The sequence below is a fragment of the Xyrauchen texanus genome, chromosome 37 (genome assembly GCF_025860055.1).
Source record: "Xyrauchen texanus isolate HMW12.3.18 chromosome 37, RBS_HiC_50CHRs, whole genome shotgun sequence".
Taxonomy (NCBI): Eukaryota; Metazoa; Chordata; class Actinopteri; order Cypriniformes; family Catostomidae; genus Xyrauchen; species Xyrauchen texanus.
Genome location: NC_068312.1, coordinates 8289130 through 8308297, shown reverse-complemented (window position 1 = coordinate 8308297; position 19168 = coordinate 8289130). Strand labels below are relative to the sequence as shown.

The window sequence follows — 19168 nt, the reverse complement described above, 5'->3', positions numbered from 1 at the left end:
TTTCTGGCAGCAAATGGGGACACTCCTCCACCCCTGGCAGCGGCCCTACCGCTCCGGGTGGTCAGGGAGTTTCTTCCCTCCTCCCCTCGCGGACGGTGGTCACCCTCGACCCCTCCGCGTCTCTGGGGACGGCAGGGCACTCCTCCGCCCCCGGCAGCGGCTCCCTCGCTCCATGTGGTTGGGGTATCCAGTCCCCACTTGCCCCGTGGACGGCGGCCGTTCCCCGCATCCGGGCGGTCGGGCTACTCCGTCACCCGGCAGATGGCAGCGGCGCTCCCCTGAGTGGACGGCAGGGTCGAGGACTCTGCAACGGGCATCCCTCCTCTTTCCCGGGTTTTCGGCACCAATGTAAGGGGGTTAAGATGGGCAAGGAGGAGGCGAAAACCGGCTTGTCAATATAAATAATATTTAATTAAACTCAAAACCAAAACACACAAACATAAACACACACATGACGGACATGCCCGTAATTCTCTCTCTCTCTCGAACAGTCGTCACCGGCCGCCTTTATCCCCCGCGCGCCTCATCAGGCCGATTGGGGACCGGGAGCACGATATTCCGACCCAGCTCCGCCCCCCTCCGCTCCACACTTCACTTTTACAGTCAACAACAGAACACTTATGAGGCTTACGAAGCTGAGACATTATTCTTCCCACTGTATCTGCTCCAGCATGGAAAAATTGGCGGACTGTGTGTAGATCACTCAGGGGAGGATCTATGATAATAGGGTGGAGTCCGTTACCAGTTGTGGGCGAGGCGTGAAACAAAAACCATTCATTTTGACACACTTTATTAATAGAAATATAAGAAAGTGGAGTGGGTGGACTTTTAACATTGTAGGGTGGTTGTGTACACACACTGCCGACACATTTATGTACAAATGAATTTTGTATTATAGGTCCCCTTTAAGTGCAGGTAAACGTGGTCATTGTTGTGCTTAGGCTTCTATATAAAACCTGTGGATCATGGGATTGGCAGCTGTTTGTGACAACACCCTGTGCTGCCATACCATCTGCACATGTATGGTATCTTGAGGATGCAGCTGGTAGCAGATTGTATGTGTTGATATTGGGTCAGTAGAACTAGTTTCAGTAGAGCATAACCAGCACAGCTGAACCTTTTGACCGGCGCTTATACCTGACCCTGAACATTACCACACTATTTCAGTGTGTTTTAGAAGTGCGCTAATCTATGTTTGTCCTGTTCAGGGAACAATAGGACAAAAAAACCTGTTTATATAAGCTCTTTATTCCTTCTGAACAGAGTTTGTGACTAAGTGTGTGAATGTCCATTATTATACTACAAGATTTCTGTGAACTAGGTGTACTGTATGTACTCGGTTGTTTTAAGATTATGTGTTTAATTTTTTTTTATGTTAAAATACTTTCTTGTATATCAGCTTAATATACAAAGACAACTATAAGTAAACCATAAGTAGGATGAAAAGTGTAAACGCTGTGGTGCTATCAAATTCTTGATCCTCTGTTAGTTTGAGTGTCCCGACCATCAGACACAGCAACATTGACTCAATCAATGGCATGAGTTTGGGAAGTGTTATCTGTTTAATGGTAGACGGAGAGTGTATACAGAAATCTGTTTGGAATCAACTTTGTTTTTTTTTTCAGTTTTTTTTTTTTCCAGTTTTGTTTAGTGATAATAATGGTGCATAAACTTCAAGTTGAAAATTCAGTTTTAAATTTAAGAACTTTATTGCATAACGAAGTGCCACCATAGTTTTCTATTAAATTTGACCCAAATCGTCATCAAATGACATAATCTTTTTGGACAAAGACAATGTCTTTTTGGAATGCACTTCTATGCACCTCACTGATGTGTCCTATGTGCTATACCTGTGCCTAGTCCAACCTGTGATGCGATGCTGCATAGCGCTTCTCGTCCTGTGTGCGACTGGCTTTATAGATTGCAAGTTTGCAGTTGGGTCAAATATATATATTTTCTATTTTATTATTTATTTTGTTCCCCTTTTTCTCCCAATTTGTCATGCCCAAATCCCAATGTGCATTTAAGTCCTGGTGGTGGCGTAGTGATTCACCTCAATCCGGGTGGCGAAGCACGAATCCCAGCTGCCTTCGCGTCTGAGACCGTCAACCCGCACATCTTATCACGTGTCTTGTTGAGCGCGTTGACAAGGAGACATGGCACGTGTGGAGGCTCCATGCCATCCACCGCGGCATCCACGCTCAACTCACCGCACGCCCCACTGAGAACGAACCACATTATTGCAACCACGAGGAGGTTACCCCATGTGACTCTACCCTACCTAGCAACTGGGCCAATTTGGTTGCTTAGGAGATGTGGCTGGAGTCACTCAGCACACCCTGGGATTCAAACTAGCAACTCCAGGGGTGGTAAATAAATGGTCTTACTAGTTTTCAGAGAAGTTTTCAGTTCTGACACTTGCAGTATGTTTTCTTAGTACGATTATATTTTTTATCATAAAATAAAGAATATAGAATTTTGTTTAATATGATGATTCTGGGGTTTAACAAGTTGTCTCAGCATATTAAACTGGGACAGGAGAAAGTATTTTAACATCAACAATAGCACACGTCACCTTTAATGGAATAGTTCACCCAAAAATGATTTTTTTTTTCACCATTTACTCACCCATTGATCTGTTTCACACCCACACCTATAATATCACTTAAGAAGATATGGATTTAACCACTGGGACTGTATGGACTACTTTTGTGCTGCCTTTATGTGCTTTCTGGAGCTTCAAAATTATGGTCACCATTAACTAGCCTTGTATGCACATACAGAGCTGAAATATTTTACTTATAAAAAAATGTTGTGTTCTGCAGAAAAAGAAAGTCAGACACATTTGGGACGGCTTGAGGGTGAGTAAATGATGAGAGAATTTTCATTTTTGGGTGAATCATCCCTTTAAAATCATATGGCGTATGTGTGTATATGATAGAGAGTTCAGCTTAGGACAGTCATAGGAGTGGCAGCTTATGCAGAGAAGTAGGGATTGGCAGAATGGAGGATAGGTGGAAGAAGAGAGTAAAATCAGGGGAAAAGCAGCTTTTGTTTTCCATCTGTGCCTTTTAGTGCCCATGCTGCCTCTGTACCACTGGAGCACAGTCTGAGGCATTTGCTAAACAAAAACACATTTCAAACTCAACGATATAGTGATGCCTTTGTCTTTCAAAATGCACTTATATTCGCTGTTGTCTTGTGTGCTATTCAACATCATCAACAGCTCATACTGTCAGACTTCAATAGAACAGTGGAGCTCATCCCATAACTGCATTGACAGGGATTATGCCCCCACCCCTACCACACGGAATGCCATAATATTCCTGTTTTGCCCCATGTAAATGTGAAGATCTCATTTTGACCTCATTTTTAAGATTATAAAGAGTGAATGCTGAGATCAGAGCTGATCACACTAGAGGTGTGATGTCATCGCTGTCCCGCTCAATGACTGGCTCTACTGGCTCTACAAACTATGACAAACGTTTCTCTCTCTCATCAGTATATGACTGAGCTCAGTTGGAGAAGGATGTTTATTTTGTTTTGGGGCAATGTCAGTACAGAGGATTAGTTCTGTGGAAAAGTCTGTCATACCTGACTGTTTTCTGGCTGATTCTGGAACTGCATTTTGTATGTGTTTATTCTTTTTTACTTTGGAGGATTATTATTAAGTTAATATTATTTATTCAAGGAATAAATTGGCTGTACTACATTGTAAAAAAAAAAGTCATGGCTAAAGGGGGCCACTAGGTATAATGAATAACAGATTCACCATGTGACATTGCTATATTGACTATCCTTATTTTCACAATACATCACAAGGTTTACAATATAGCACAGCCTTGTGTAAATTAGATTGTTGCCCTAATTACCACAGTTTGATAGATTTTCAAAAGAATCACAAAGAGAAATATGATTTATGTAAGACATCAAAAACAAACGTCTCTTTTATGCGTCAGTCACTCATGCTGTATGCCTCAAATAGCTAAAAATTCTACCCTTACAAAATATGCAGTCCAGCAGGAAAAGAATGCTGAACAAATCATCGAAATATATGTTATCGACTGTTGATGATAAAACATTATATATCATCGCTGAGGATCTCAGCTTTCTAATGACCTAGAATGAGCTTGTAGTCCACTCAGAGGCCGAGATATTTAATGAAACTATGAGTGGTACATGCTGAAAATTAGACTGAATGTATATGGATGACCATATCTGTGATGGCTTAAATGCTTTAAAGCACCATCTACATTTCAGATCTGCATATTGTGATGGAAGAATATTTTTTTATTACTTGCTTTCATCTAGTTGACTAAAATAAGACTTTTTGGAGGGAGACAGAGCAAACAGAACCAGAATTACATGCTTAGGACACATTGGGACAACAACAACAACAAAATTATATTCATCATAAGATTGTAAATGTTATTTTTGAATAATTGGAGTCCTTTTTTTATTTGTGAAAAATTGCAGACGGCAGCCCAAAAATACCCCAGTTTGTTTGCATGTGTTGCAACAGAGAGCTGTGTTGTACAGAGAACCTGCAGACATTGTAACTTTGTAGTTGGTATGGGCTAGTTGTTGAGTGATATATCAGTTTTACAGATTAATCAGTGCCATTAATAACTATTTAGAACTATCGGATGTCTGCAAAAATCAACGCTGATAGTTGTTGGGGTTTTTTCTGTTCTTCTGTGGCCAAAACCCATCATCTGGTGAACATATAGGCCACAGAAAGCTTAGTTTGGTGAATATTTACGTATAGAGCATTGTAATAGAGCCAAGTTTCTGTCCCCATTATGCAAAATGTTATTAAAAAAAAGATACGTATGACAATTAACAAGTAATTGCTGATAATATGTTAATTAATAACTGCTCATACAGCATTTATTAACATATATTATAATGTTTACTTTATAATGATTCTATTGTAATAGATTGTTGATGATCGTAAAAGTGTAAGCAATTTCCTTGTGTTTGTATGAGCTGTGTATTTCAGGCTTGTTTTGTAAATTAAAAGTCCTGCGCTATGCACTGAATCTTCGTATTATTATTGGGATTTTGTTTTTTACAACAAGCACACGTCTAGGATACTCATTTTAGACTCTTGCTGCAGCTATGTTTGTGCCCAACACAATAAGGAAAGACATAAGAATTAATTTATTTTACATTTTAATAAATAGATTTTTAAAAACTGTCTGCCTTTCTCCATCTCTCTCGCCATGTGTTGGTTCCACCCAGCATTTATACTCTTGTCAGCCAGTCGTAACAGGGAACTTTTAGTAGTCATCATAGCTAATACCTGGTGACAGCATAAAGAGATATGTCCTAGGACGTTGCACCTACTTAGCAGGCTTATCAGTTAGCTAACTAACTGAAAACACAAAGCTGTGGCCATTTGAAGCTTTGATTTATGTATAATTGAAAAGAAATTAAATGACATATTAGGGTAGTCTACACATAGTTCAAAAAGTTATATTCACTCATTTTAGAATTATTGCATTTTTAATCATGCAGATAATAGATTCTACTCTGAGCCTATCACTTTAAGTATGAGTAACTTTTCAGAGTCCTATTAAATAATCACATTTACAGGTAGTTATATAGCAGATGCTTTTATCCAAAGCGACTTACAAATGAGGAACATAACAAGCAATTTTTCATACAAAAGTCAACAATATCTGCTAAACATGCTACTGCAGAAGAAAGAGACACACACGTTTTTTTTTTATTATTATTGTTTAATAGTAAGTGCATTAGTGTGAATTGGTTAAGTACTCACAGAACAGATGTGTTTTCAGCTGTTGCTTGAATGCTGAGATCATATCAGCAGATCGTGTGGAGGTTAGAAGCTCATTCCATCACAGATGAACAAAGAGAGTGAATGATCGTGAAATGGACTTTGTGCCTCTTTGTGATGGGACACCAGGCATCGCTCCTTCATTGATCACAGAGAGCGAGCTGGGACAAAGACCTAGAGGAGTAGATTGAAGTAAGAGGGTGCATTTCCATTGGCTGTCCTGAAGGCCAGAGTCAAAGCCTTGAATCTGATGCGTACAGCTACTGGCAACGAGTGGAGTGAAATCAAGAGTGCCCTTTTTGGCTGATAGAAGAACAGACATGCTGCAGCGTACTGAACCATCTGCAGTGGCTTAATCATGTTAGCTGGCAGACTGGCCAACAGGACATTACAGTAGTCCAGTCTTGAAATGACCAGAGCTTGGATCAGGAGCTTTGTAGTATATTCAGACAAAGGTCTGATGGTCCTGATGTTGTAAAGTGCGAACCTGCAAGACTGGGCAGTTGTTGAGATGTTGGCAGTGAAGTTAAGGTGTTTATCCATCACCACTCCCAGGTTCCAGGCTGTCCTGTTTGGCGTTAGCAAAGTTGGTTTTGATCAACAGAGGGGTTGTCCGGGATCACAAGAAGTTCTGTCTTGGCAAGGTTGAGCTGTAGGTGATGTTCCTTCATCTAGGCCGAGATCTCAGAGAGTCAGGCAGAGATATAAGCTGTGATGGTAGGGTTGTCAGGCTGGAACAACAGGTAGAGCTGCGTGTCATCTGTGTAGCAGTGGTAGTATAAACCATGTGCCTTAATGATAGGTACAAATAATGTAGCATAGATTGAGAAGAGGAGGGGTCCAAACATTGATCCCTGAAGAACACCAGTGGTCAGCCGGTGTGACTTGGACACTTCTCTCCAGGTGACTTTGAAGAATCTGCCTGTGAGGTATGATTGACACCATCCAAGCACAGTTCCTGTGATGCCCAGGTCAGAGAGAATGGACAAGAGAATTGGTTGTTGACTGTGTCGAAAGCAGCAGACAAGTCAAGGAGTTTGAGGACAGATGATTTGGAGTTCGCTCTCACCATGAGTCAAGAAAGTGGTAATATTGCAGTTGATATCGCTTCCATCGCTTTCCATCATACTGGAAATGGAAGGTCAAATTGATTTTATTGTGGGAAACAGTATTCCACACAGTGTACTGGTTTTATACTGCACATATTGGCAAATGTAGTAGGATCTGTGTATTCCACACATACAGAAAATATGCTTTAAATTATGCATTTTCTTTGTTAAAACTACGTATAGGGCCCTATTTTAAGAGCACTAGCATTAAGTGAAGCACTATATAAGTCAAAAGTAAAAAGCCATTGGGCATGGCCAGAAAGGTTTAGTATTTTTGTGCAAGTATGCGCTAAGTCTAGGCACAAGTGGTTTGGCGAAATCGTGCGTGCATCGCACTAATGTGCTAGGTCCAGTGCAGTTTAATTCTCTGCTTATTGCAGCGTCTGCATCCTGTTTTACAGTTAATTCCCTCAAGAACCAGCTATATAAACAAAAACAGCACATTCGTAAGAAATTCGTAGTGTGAATAGACTGTCTGTAATGAATTGGAAGAATAGAAATATGGACATACTCCTATGGACATGCTTAGAACATGATATTATCATCAGGATTTGGATGTACACTGTTAAATTATAGGGAAAGTAAGTATTATATATAGTTTTCATCTACTGACACATCACAACAAATTATGGCTAGTATTAATAGTGATTGTATCGGCATCTACTTCACTGATTTTGATTTTGAACATTTTAATTAATTTATTTAAACATGAAAAAATTTTACCAAAAATATTTCTAAATTCAAATTACTCTTCAAACGAAAATTTTAATCAAAATAACGAAATGGTAAAAAAAAAAAATAATGTACAAAATCCAGACATTTTATCCTCTCCAACAATTGTCAAATAAACCATGCCGAAAACAGTCATCATTTGATGTTCCACTGTATTTTCAGTTTGGACATAAACTTTATTACCACCAGCTGGTGGAATCTCCCAACTGCAAATGCAGAAACTGAGTTTAGACTTGGTGCTGAAAACAGACCTGCTTTTGAAACGTCTTGGCGCAATGACCTATTTCTCATGCATATAGCTAATTGATTATTGCCACTTTATTTTCCAAACAATACATAGATAGCGCAAACACTCTCACTCACACACTTTTTCGCTTTACTCTGGCACAAAAATTGCACTTAGAATTAGCACTCTCACGAAAATGAGATAAGATGTAGCACATGGTTGTTGCGCATAGTGAAAATAGATAATTAGATCATTAGATAGTAGCAAAAATAGAGCCCATACTGTTACTGTACAACAAGCTATATAATAGGATTCTAACCAGGCAATGAAGACAAATTTTCAGCCATGCCTGAACACTAAAGTAAACTCAACTAAATAGAATAAGCCTATATTTCGGCCAATTGTTTCAGGGTTCAAGGGGTGATTTGACAGGGGGATGGGATTTGGCGCAACACCTGGCAGCTTTCTTGTCTAGCTGTAACCTCTGAACTTTTGTCTTTCTATTTATGTCACTTTTCCACTGCACGTTACAGTTCGATTCGACTCTACTTGCTTTACTTTTCTGAGTTTGCTCTTCCACTGCTGTTTAGTTCTGCCTCAATGTGGGTGGGATCATAGGCTGATCGCCATAGTTGCGCCGCCTCTACTGCCATGACATCATCTTAAACATGACACAAAACAATAAACAATAACACGACTGCTAGCTGTTAGCTACTAGCTCTTTGTGCTGCTTAAAGCAGTTGTTGCATGGTGATTTTACACAAGTGTAACAGTTAAATTGGCCTGGTTGTTTCCAGTAGCTGGTCAACTAAATAAAGTGAAGCTTTCAAGCAGCGTATAGAGTTAACGTACCATCCTCCATCATGGACTCCAGCCGTGGCTGACTCCAGGGCACTCTCCCTCCCATTGCTCGCCAGTCTAGATAGCGTCCATTTGGTCAAACCACTTCCACTTTTCCTTGATGGTTCTGTAGTAATTGTTTAGTTTTTTTTTTTTTTTTTTTTTACTTGTCCCTACACTGTTGGTAGATCCGGTGGTAGCGGCCAACAGCTGAGACACTTCCTGAATTTTTTTTTCGTTTCCCGTTGTTTCGTTCATAGCTAACGAGAGGAACGTCTGCACCTCGTTTATTGACCATGGCGTGGTTTTGCGCACAGCCATTTCTTTTTACAATTCGAAAGTCGCTAATACTGCTATCGCTGTTTCTATCTTTAAAATTAGCAGGTTGATGTCCCATGTCGCAAATCCAGTGACACTGGTAGTGATGATTCTCTCCAGTAAGTCTCTGACCAATCAGTGATCTGTAGGGTTTTGATGTCACATTTAGTATCGGCTCAGATCGCTTGGAACCTCGACCGAGGTGGTACTAAAACAGTGGAAAAACCCCAAAAAGGAGCAGAGTCGAGTCAAGTTGTACCGTGCAGTGGAAAAGCTCCATTTGATTAGGAATCTCTGTCTGTAACAACCCCAGTGCAGATTTAATCATTCAGCATTAAGTTGCAGGATAAAAGCCCAGTCGGTTATGAAACCAGTAATGGAGGTTTGTCACCACATTAATTAGCGTTCACGTTGGCTAATGATGTGTTTACAGCTTAATCTTCACAATCACTTTGGATTTATCATACCTTCCTCTCCAGATGGCAAAGATCAGTTATTGAACAGCATTTAAAGGAATAGTTCACCCAAAAATAAGTTTATTTTATTTTTTTCCCCAGTAGAACACAGCTCGTTTCATTTTCCTTCCTTTTCTATACTTTTACTACCCCCAAATCTTTATAGTCATATAAAGAGTTCCCCTAATCAGAGTTCCCCAATTTTTACACATCTCTGCTGACCTGTTTCCACAGGAAGATCTGTGTGCACTGTAAGTGTGTGCGGGAAGAGCATGTGGTGCGCTCGGTGCCAGGCCAGCTGGAGAGAATGATGATGAAGCTGGTGTCTGACTTTCAAAGGCACTCCATATCTGACGACGACTCAGGCTGCGCCTCGGAAGAATATGCCTGGGTGCCGCCCGGACTCAAGCCTGAACAGGTGAGGGAGGTGGTTTTCAGGAGGTTTTACCTTCCACAGTGTGAGGCAGACAAAAATGTATGCTGACCTTTTATGTAAATATGTTTGTGGGATCAGCGATTGCCGCATATGAACTGAATCAATCAATCACAGCCGCTTTCACGCTGTCTTGCTCTGGCAGAGCAGCTTGTGTGTATGAAACCATCTATAAATCAATCCCTGAGTAGTGAAGCAGGTTTTGCATTAGGCATTACTTTCACATTTGTTTTTAGTGAGCAAATTATAAGACTAAATAATACAAGATTAAAAACTCGGTCATCATTTCTTTTTACATTTTATACAATGCCTAAACTGCTTTTAAAAGTATCTTAAAAGTAGTCCACACGATTCATATGTTATATTCCAAATCCTCTGAAGCCATATGAAAAAAATGGAATTGAAGTTGTTATTTGTTATCAGCATAAAGTCGGGTTCATATTTAAGCATGTTCTGGCCAAGAACTTAGACCAAAAGACCAGAAGAGACAGGCCGGTATCCCATAAATTGGCCAATAGTTTTTAAAATCGATTTATTAAATGTATTTTCTTTCTCATTAGTATTCGCTTGTCATAAATGTCCGGCATTCTGGGAATTTGATATTATTAGTTTTTTCTTTTTCTCTAGGGACACCTTCTACAAAAAGCAGCATGAACTCACTAATCACTAATGGTACTAATAAACGTTCAATAGCGTCTGTACTTCAAACACGTCTTTTCTATAATGTCATCTCATACTAACAATCATGCATTATTCTGACAGAGAATTAACTCTGTTACAATGCACCACATGTAAGATCACCAGATGAAATTTTTATTGTTAAATTAATTCTGTGTAAACCTGCAGGTTTATCAATACTTCAGCTGTATTCCAGATGACAAGGTTCCATACGTGAACAGTCCAGGAGAACGATATCGCATTAAACAGCTTTTACACCAACTCCCAGCCCATGACAGTGAGGTAAGACTCTTGATCTTGTTAATAATCCCAAACATTCTCTAGTACTAAATCTTTAAACTGAACACCATGGACCCTACTGTCTGTTCTTAAACCATAATTCAAGAGGTGTGTTAAAAATGGGACACTAAAGTACAACCCCTAGCAAATTGTGCAGTAGGTACTGCCTTCTATTTTTTTGTTTTTAAATGGTATGTAAACATAAGATGAGTGCAACAAGCAACAATGGATGTTTTAAACAGAAATGCTACATTCTTGTCACATGACCTCACTACGTTTAATTCAGTGAATGACTTCGAGGTATCAAGATTTTTTTCTTGTGAAACCCTCCTCCTCCCCAGCTTCACCTGTCTAGATCTGCTAAGGGGATTATATGTATGTCTAATTGTGCAGCAGCATGTCCTAAATGCTATATGCAGCATGTCTTGTGTTTAATAGTGCAGTCTTTGTATGTTCTAGCAGTAGCAAGTCTCTGTAATTGCTCTGCAGCAGCAGCTGCGTAGTTTATCTTGTCCGCCAAGACTAAATCCTTTCAACAATTCATACCCACATTAACTTGCTAAACCATTCCGAGTGTTGTCATGACTGAAAAACTGTTTTTTTGGATTTCTTTGGCAGTCTGATCAGATAATAAAGAGAGGTTGAAAGAACCATAGCCTTGTGGGCAGTTCTCTGACATATGGTGCGACTTGAGTTCGAGTACCGGCTCGAGGTTCTTTCCTGATTCTGATCCCCCTCTTCTCCCCGGTCATTTCCTGTGTCTCTCTCCACTGTGCTACATAATTGCAATAAGAACTGGCTTCTATTCTACTGAAGACTTTTTTTTTTTTTTGCTGCTTCATTATCCAGTAGACAAGTTAACAAATATATTCTTAATTGGCTACAAATTTTATGCAATTACATTTTTAATGATCGCTTTTAATTTTTTTCTATTTTATAATGAAATTATGTGTAGTTAGAGGTAAACTTCATATAAAGAGTAGCCAAAATCATTCCACACCATGATGTATAGATATTGTAAACTGATAAAGAAAAACAACAACACTGGAATTGTGAGCTGAGGTATCGGAATCGGATCAGGAGGAAAAAAGTGTATCGCTGCATTCCTTTTCTCAACTTTATGTTGCAAGACCGAGCATCACTTTCACAAACCCTTGTACTTTCCCAACGCACCAGACCTATTTAAAAATGTCATACATTAAATTTTGTTTTTATTCTATTATGTTCACTGAGGTCCACTTATAATGTTAGTAACATTTTTTCATCAAAAATAGTCATAATTTAGAAATAATTGTCCATTTACTATCCTGTTTTTGGCCCTCTGTTTAAAAAGCTAAATTTTCGGGTCAAGTCCCTTTAAGATTTATATGTAAATGTCCATTGCTACGATTGGGTAACATCTTTGCATATGAAAGAAGCGTCAACGCCCCTGTCTTTACGCGTGCTTTTTTGTTTTGAAAATCTTCTGCAGTATAGCTGCTAAAGAAAATGTTTGTTGTTTTAAAGGATTTTTAGATATTTATATAGGAAAACAAGCCAAATCAAAAACACATTGTGTTACAGTGTAAAATGGGGCGAAGACTTCCCCCTCTCACATTTCTGTTCACTTCAATCCATCTTTAACTCACAAAAAACAAACTCTCTCTTATTAATAAAGCTGCATATTGACAATTTTCTTCATGATAAGAAATGGACAGTGACATGTATTATGATTCAATAAGTCACGAGCAATCACGTTATAATCTTGCTGCATTAAGTGTGCACTCGAGGGACGAGCGTCCCCGTGCCAGAGTGTCTCAGCCGGATGCTGTTTTAATTTCTCCCCCTTAGATCGGTGAAAATTTTGGTGAAAATATAAAAATTCTCAGTACATATCTAACAGTCTGTAACATGTGAAGCAATACAATTAACATGGATACTCACACTTGTCTGGAGCGACATTACTGTCAGGTTCAATATAGTTGGCACTGCATCAACTTTTAATTTATGTCTCTCTGCAAAGCCTGCGTCGAACTGTGTCTTTGAAAAAGGGACTTCATTCAGAATAAATGTCAGCCACTCTTTCCTAATGTTAGGATCATTAGGAAACAAATGCAAAGTTTTTCCACAGCCTGGAACTGCGCAACATTTTGTAAACTTTGCAGGCATCTCCAACCTCTTGTTGCTCCAATAATCCCTGTGTTTCTCCCTGCCGCGCCAACTCTTATCACCGCTCTATCCGTGAACCTGTGGGCGGGCCAAAAAGCTGATGATGAAGAAGTAGGCGTTGACCTGTTTATGCAGAGGCAGACTTGTGCTGATGTATTCATCTCAATTACGTTATAAGAAGAAAACGAATCAGTTAGGAATATTGACTTCAATAAAGCCATTGTTTGGACTAATTAATATGTTTTGAGTTCTGAAACTTACAGGATGTTTATATAGTACTATGACCTCTTATATGTCAAAAGATCAAGGAAAATGTGATTTCTCAATGCATGACACCTTTAAATCAAGGCATTCGCACCATTCTCTGACGCAACGTAAACTCTAGTGTGTAGGCGCCCTAAAGAACATTCGAGCAGAGTTGCACTAACAATGTTTTCTCTTAACGTTTTGAGAACTTCTATCAAGGACTAATAACAACATTGTACATAAAGTTGTAGGAACGTTCCCTGATAGATGGGATACAGTGTTCCTAGCACTTGCACTCTGTTGTATACTGCAACAATTTGCAAAAATGCCGTACACCTTAACCGTCGTAGCTATGCTGAGCCTATGCATAGGATCGACGAAGAAGTACAAATCTGTTTTAACTGGGCCTGGGTAGCTCAGCGAGTAAAAATGCTGACCACCACCCCTGGAGTGCGCAAGTTCGAATCCAGGGCGTGCTGAGTGACTCCAGTCAGGTCTCCTAAGCAAACGAATTGGCCTGGTTGCTAGGGAGGGTAGAGTCACATTGGGTAACCTCCTAGTGGTCGCTATAATGTGATTCGCTCTCGGTGGGGCACGTGGCGAGTTGTGCGTGGATGCCATGGTGGATGGCATGAAACCACCACACGCACTATGTCTCCGCAGTAACGCACTCAACAAACCACGTGAAAACTACAAGGACTTAAACCACAAGGACTTAGAGTGCATTGTCAATTGTGGAGTGGAGGGAAAAAAAATCTGTCTTAACAATATTTTGTGTGTGTGCAGCCTCAATACTGCAACTCTATGGATGAAGATGAGAAGAAGGAACTGAAGTCATTCAGCCAGCAGAGGAAGAGAGAGAATCTGGGCCGTGGCATTGTACGACTTTTTCCAGTTACTATGACCGGAGCCATCTGCCAACAGGTAGAGAACAAAAGAGGCACAAGCAGTGTGTTAAGTTCCTGTCGCTCAACTGGTAGGGCATGGCGGCAGCAAGTCACGAGTTTGATGAGTTTCTGCCAAATTTATAATGCTTGTTTTATTGTAGCATCACTTTTAAATGATGACTGACTGCTGCCTTGCCCCAGAAATAGTACACAATTACAGTAGATAGGTGCATGCATGGGCACTTCAGCTGAAGTAAAGAGTGTAGATAGAACTACTTGAGCTGAAGAGGCACTCGTCTAGAATGTGGCTTCAGGAAAGTTTTTGATATGCTGTGATAAATTCAAACTCCAGCCTGACCAGCGCCAAGGCAGATATCGTGTGTAAGAGATAAAACCGCATACTTTCCATAGAGCCCTTGCAATATTTCAAGTGTTTTGCCATGTTTCAACACCCATAATGCACTCCAGCTGATGAATAGCTTCCAAGAGGGTGTGGCTGCATTGAGGAGAGGCAGTTTGTTTCTTGTCATTTTAAGTTGTGGTGTTGAATACAGCTTAGACCTTCCCTTCAAATCAAGTTGCATAAAATAGGATGTTTCATTCACATTCCCTTTTAATTAAAGGAATAGTTCAGCCCAAAATGAAAGTTCTGTCATGGTTTACTAACCTTGATGTCATTCCACACCTTATGACTTTCTTTCTTTAGCTTAATTTAAGCAAAGGCAAACTTTTTACTCCTGAATGGACTATATCTCTCTCTCTCTTTCCCTCTCTGGTGTCAGTGTGGCAGGCAGATCTGTGGTGGTGATATGGCGGTGTTTGCGTCTCGGGCAGGTCACGGCTCCTGCTGGCATCCTCAGTGTTTCCAGTGTGCTTCCTGTAGCGAGCTGTTGGTGGATCTCATTTACTTCTATCAGGACGGACACATCTACTGCGGCCGACACCATGCTGAACACATCAAACCCCGATGCCAAGCCTGCGATGAGGTGACTGCTCGTGTCTCTCTCTTTCCTCTATCTGAAATTCAGAATTGGTGTTAGAACCCGTGGCCTAGTGGTTAGAGCACATATTCAAGGCGCGTTCAGTTCAGCCGTGGTGCTCAGTAGGATACACGATTAAATACATATACAGTGTTAAATTATATTCAGTATATTTAAATGATGTGGCCCTGCGATGGACGGGCGACCTGTCCAGGGTGTCCCCCGCCTTTCGCCCAATGTTAGCTGGGATAGGCTCCAGCCCCCCGCGACCCTGTACACAGGATAAGCAGTTGACGATGGATGGATGGATATTTAAACGATTTAAATGATTCAAATAAATACAGTATTATTAATAACACACAGACACACACACACACACACACATATATATATATATATATATTAGGACTGCAACTCAATTCACGGTTCGGTACGTACCTCGGTTTTGGGGTCATGGTTCGGTACGATTTTGGTTCATCAGGGAAAACAAAGAATCTTTCTTTAAATTATTTCTTTTGAAAACACTGTGGCTGACCATTTTGTCACCCTAAGTGGTGGACTAGGCACTAATGAGGGTGTAATTTTAGCGGGTGCGTAAAGTATTAAGGCTGTTACACACAGAACGCGGAAAATAGTAAAAGCGCCACGCGGCTGCTGCTTTCTCTCATAGTGGAAGAGTTTTGTGCAGTCAAGGCAGTGATCATGTCGTGGTTTCAGGGGCTGTCATTGCCATAGTTACAATCAGTAACAACTCCATTGTGCCAAGTCCCCTACACACACCAACAGCAGCAGCAGACTTGCAATGTTTGTTTACCTCACCTCATGGAGAAAAACTACACTCTGCTGTATAATTTAGATGCAGTTGGACCAAACAGATTTAAAACTGAGTGGTGGTGGCGTGCGTAGTGGGCTAAGCACATAACTTGTAATCAGAAGGTCACTGGTTCGATCCCCACAGCCACCACCATTGTGTCCTTGAGCAAGGCACTTTACTCCAGGTTGCTCTGGGGGGGATTGTCCCTGTAATAAGGGCTCTGTAAGTCGCTTTGGATAAAAGCGTCTGCCAAATGCATAAATGTAAATATAAAACTGGGCTCATCCTGTGTCTTTAAATGTTTATATAGTTCACAATAATAAACTCACGGTTCATTCCAGTTAATGATTTTTAAACTAAGCCTGAATCAAGAAAAGTTAAGATTCAAAGTTTATTATTGTTATTACTTTACAGACAGCTCCTTTCCTTTAAAATTAAGCTTGGGCTATAGTTCTTAAAAGTGTTAAACGATCAATCAGAGCTGTACAGGGACTAAAAATCAGCCCATACACTCACATGGGCACATTTGGTGAGTGACTCCAAATGGAAATATTTGCTAATAATTCTGCTAACTGAAAAAACAAAAAACAAAACTGAATTATGTTAGATACACGTGCTTCTTACACAATGTCACTGATAAAATACATTTAAAATATTTTTAATAAAAAATTTATTTTTCTAAAATAATAGTGTCTAGGGCTGGGCGATATGTAAAAAATATTTTATCGATAATCGCCTTAAAAATTGCGATATTAAAAAAACAAAAACATAAACAAAAGACATTTCTAGATTCAAATTGCACTTTAAACGCAATTAAAATAATGAAGTGATCAAAAAATCTTATTTAACCACCTGGCCCCCTCCACCATGATCATTATAATAGTTTATATTCAACTCAGAATAATATTCTATGTATATAATATTCTATATAGATTCAGAAAATCGTGTATATATATATATATATATATATATATATATATATATATATATACACACACATAATTTGTTTATTTAGAGCAGCACTTGTTTATTTAGAATTGCTCTCTCAAACTCCACCCCCACTTTTCTTGAGTATGCACGTTATAGCGCGCATGTAGAAACGTAAACTCTAGTATGTAGAAACGCGTTTACAGTCAGCTACTTCTGTTTACCCAGTCACATATCTTCACATATAATGTAGCAGCCAGCCAATGTGATTGTTAACACTCATTTTGAAGGACATGATATAGTAATCTAATATTATGCTACTGCCTCTGTAGAGAGTTGGTCAACATCATCAAGATTAGCCTATTATTATTATTAATCAAGTTTCCACAACTAACAGTTTTTAGTTTCCAGAACATTTTCAGAACAGAGCTTTAAGGTACTTTTTTGGTTGTCCAGGAAAGTTTTTTTTTTTTTACGGAAGTGGCTCAGTGGTCGCCTAGGGCCTTTCTGTGTGAAGTTTGCATGTTCTCCTTGTGTTTGCGTGGGTTTCCTCAGGGTGCTCCGGTTACCCCCACAAGTCCAAAAACATGCAGGTTAAGTGAACTGGAGACTTTAAATTGCCCCGTATGTGTGTGAGTGAGTACCTCAGCCACTGGGAAAGGCATCCGGCATCCGTGCCAAATCAAATATATATATATATATATATATATATATATATATATATATATATACAGTGAGGAAAATAAGTATTTGAACACCCTGCTATTTTGCAAGTTCTCCCACTTCGAAATCATGGAGGGGTCTGAAATTGTCATCGTAGGTGCATGTCCACTGTGAGAGACATAATCTAAAAATAAAAAATCCAGAAATCACAATGTATGATTTTTTAACTATTTATTTGTATGATACAGCTGCAAATAAGTATTTGAACACCTGTCTATCAGCTAGAATTCTGACCCTCAAAGACCTGTTAGTCTGCCTTTAAAATGTCCTCCTCCACTCCATTTATTATCCTAAATTAGATGCACCTGTTTGAGGTCGTTAGCTGCATAAAGACACCTGTCCCCATACAATCAGTAAGAATCCAACTACTAACATGGCCAAGACCAAAGAGCTGTCCAAAGACACTAGAGACAAAATTTTGCACCTCCACAAGGCTGGAAAGGGCTATGGGGAAATTGCCAAGCAGCTTGGTGAAAAAAGGTCCACTGTTGGAGCAATCATTAGAAAATGGAAGAAGCTAAACATGACTGTCAATCTCCCTCGGACTGGGGCTCCATGCAAGATCTCACCTCGTGGGGTCTCAATGATCCTAAGAAAGGTGAGAAATCAGCCCAGAACTACACGGGAGGAGCTGGTCAATGACCTGAAAAGAGCTGGGACCACCGTTTCCAAGGTTACTGTTGGTAATACACTAAGACGTCATGGTTTGAAATCATGCATGGCACGGAAGGTTCCCCTGCTTAAACCAGAACATGTCAAGGCCCGTCTTAAGTTTGCCAATGACCATTTGGATGATCCAGAGGAGTCATGGGAGAAAGTCATGTGGTCAGATGAGACCAAAATAGAACTTTTTGGTCATAATTCCACTAACCGTGTTTGGAGGAAGAAGAATGATGAGTACCATCCCAAGAACACCATCCCTACTGTGAAGCATGGGGGTGGTAGCATCATGCTTTGGGGGTGTTTTTCTGCACATGGGACAGGGCGACTGCACTGTATTAAGGAGAGGATGACCGGGGCCATGTATTGCGAGATTTTGGGGAACAACCTCCTTCCCTCAGTTAGAGCATTGAAGATGGGTCGAGGCTTGGTCTTCCAACATGACAATAACCCGAAGCACACAGCCAGGATAACCAAGGAGTGGCTCTGTAAGAAGCATATCAAGGTTCTGGCGTGGCCTAGCCAGTCTCCACACCTAAACCCAATAGAGAATCTTTGGAGGGAGCTCAAACTCCGTGTTTCTCAGCGACAGCCCAGAAACCTTAGTGATCTAGAGAAGATCTGTGTGGAGGAGTGGGCAAAAATCCCTCCTGCAGTGTGTGCAAACCTGGTGAAAAACTACAGGAAACGTTTGACCTCTGTAATTGCAAACAAAGGCTACTGTACCAAATATTAACATTGATTTTCTCAGGTGTTCAAATACTTATTTGCAGCTGTATCATACAAATAAATAGTTAAAAAATCATACATTGTGATTTCTGGATTTTTTTTTTTAGATTATGTCTCTCACAGTGGACATGCACCTACGATGACAATTTCAGACCCCTCCATGATTTCAAAGTGGGAGAAC

At 40.0% G+C, this 19168-nt stretch overlaps 1 protein-coding gene across 2 annotated transcripts in view; it reads left to right on the top strand.

The window, feature by feature from the left end:
• The window catches only part of LOC127630664 (prickle planar cell polarity protein 3-like), a 77638-nt gene that overhangs the window by 23482 nt on the left and 34988 nt on the right, over positions 1–19168 (top strand). Inside the window, exons 1-5 of one of the 2 annotated variants that reach the window (XM_052108303.1) lie at positions 3510–3630; positions 9718–9901; positions 10763–10876; positions 14054–14191; positions 14937–15140. In XM_052108303.1, coding sequence (XP_051964263.1) covers positions 9791–9901; positions 10763–10876; positions 14054–14191; positions 14937–15140 — 567 coding nt within the window. In that variant the 5' untranslated portion in view covers positions 3510–3630; positions 9718–9790. Of the gene's footprint in view, positions 1–3509; positions 3631–9717; positions 9902–10762; positions 10877–14053; positions 14192–14936; positions 15141–19168 lie in introns of those variants that run through there. The other variant, XM_052108302.1, reaches the window with a different exon arrangement.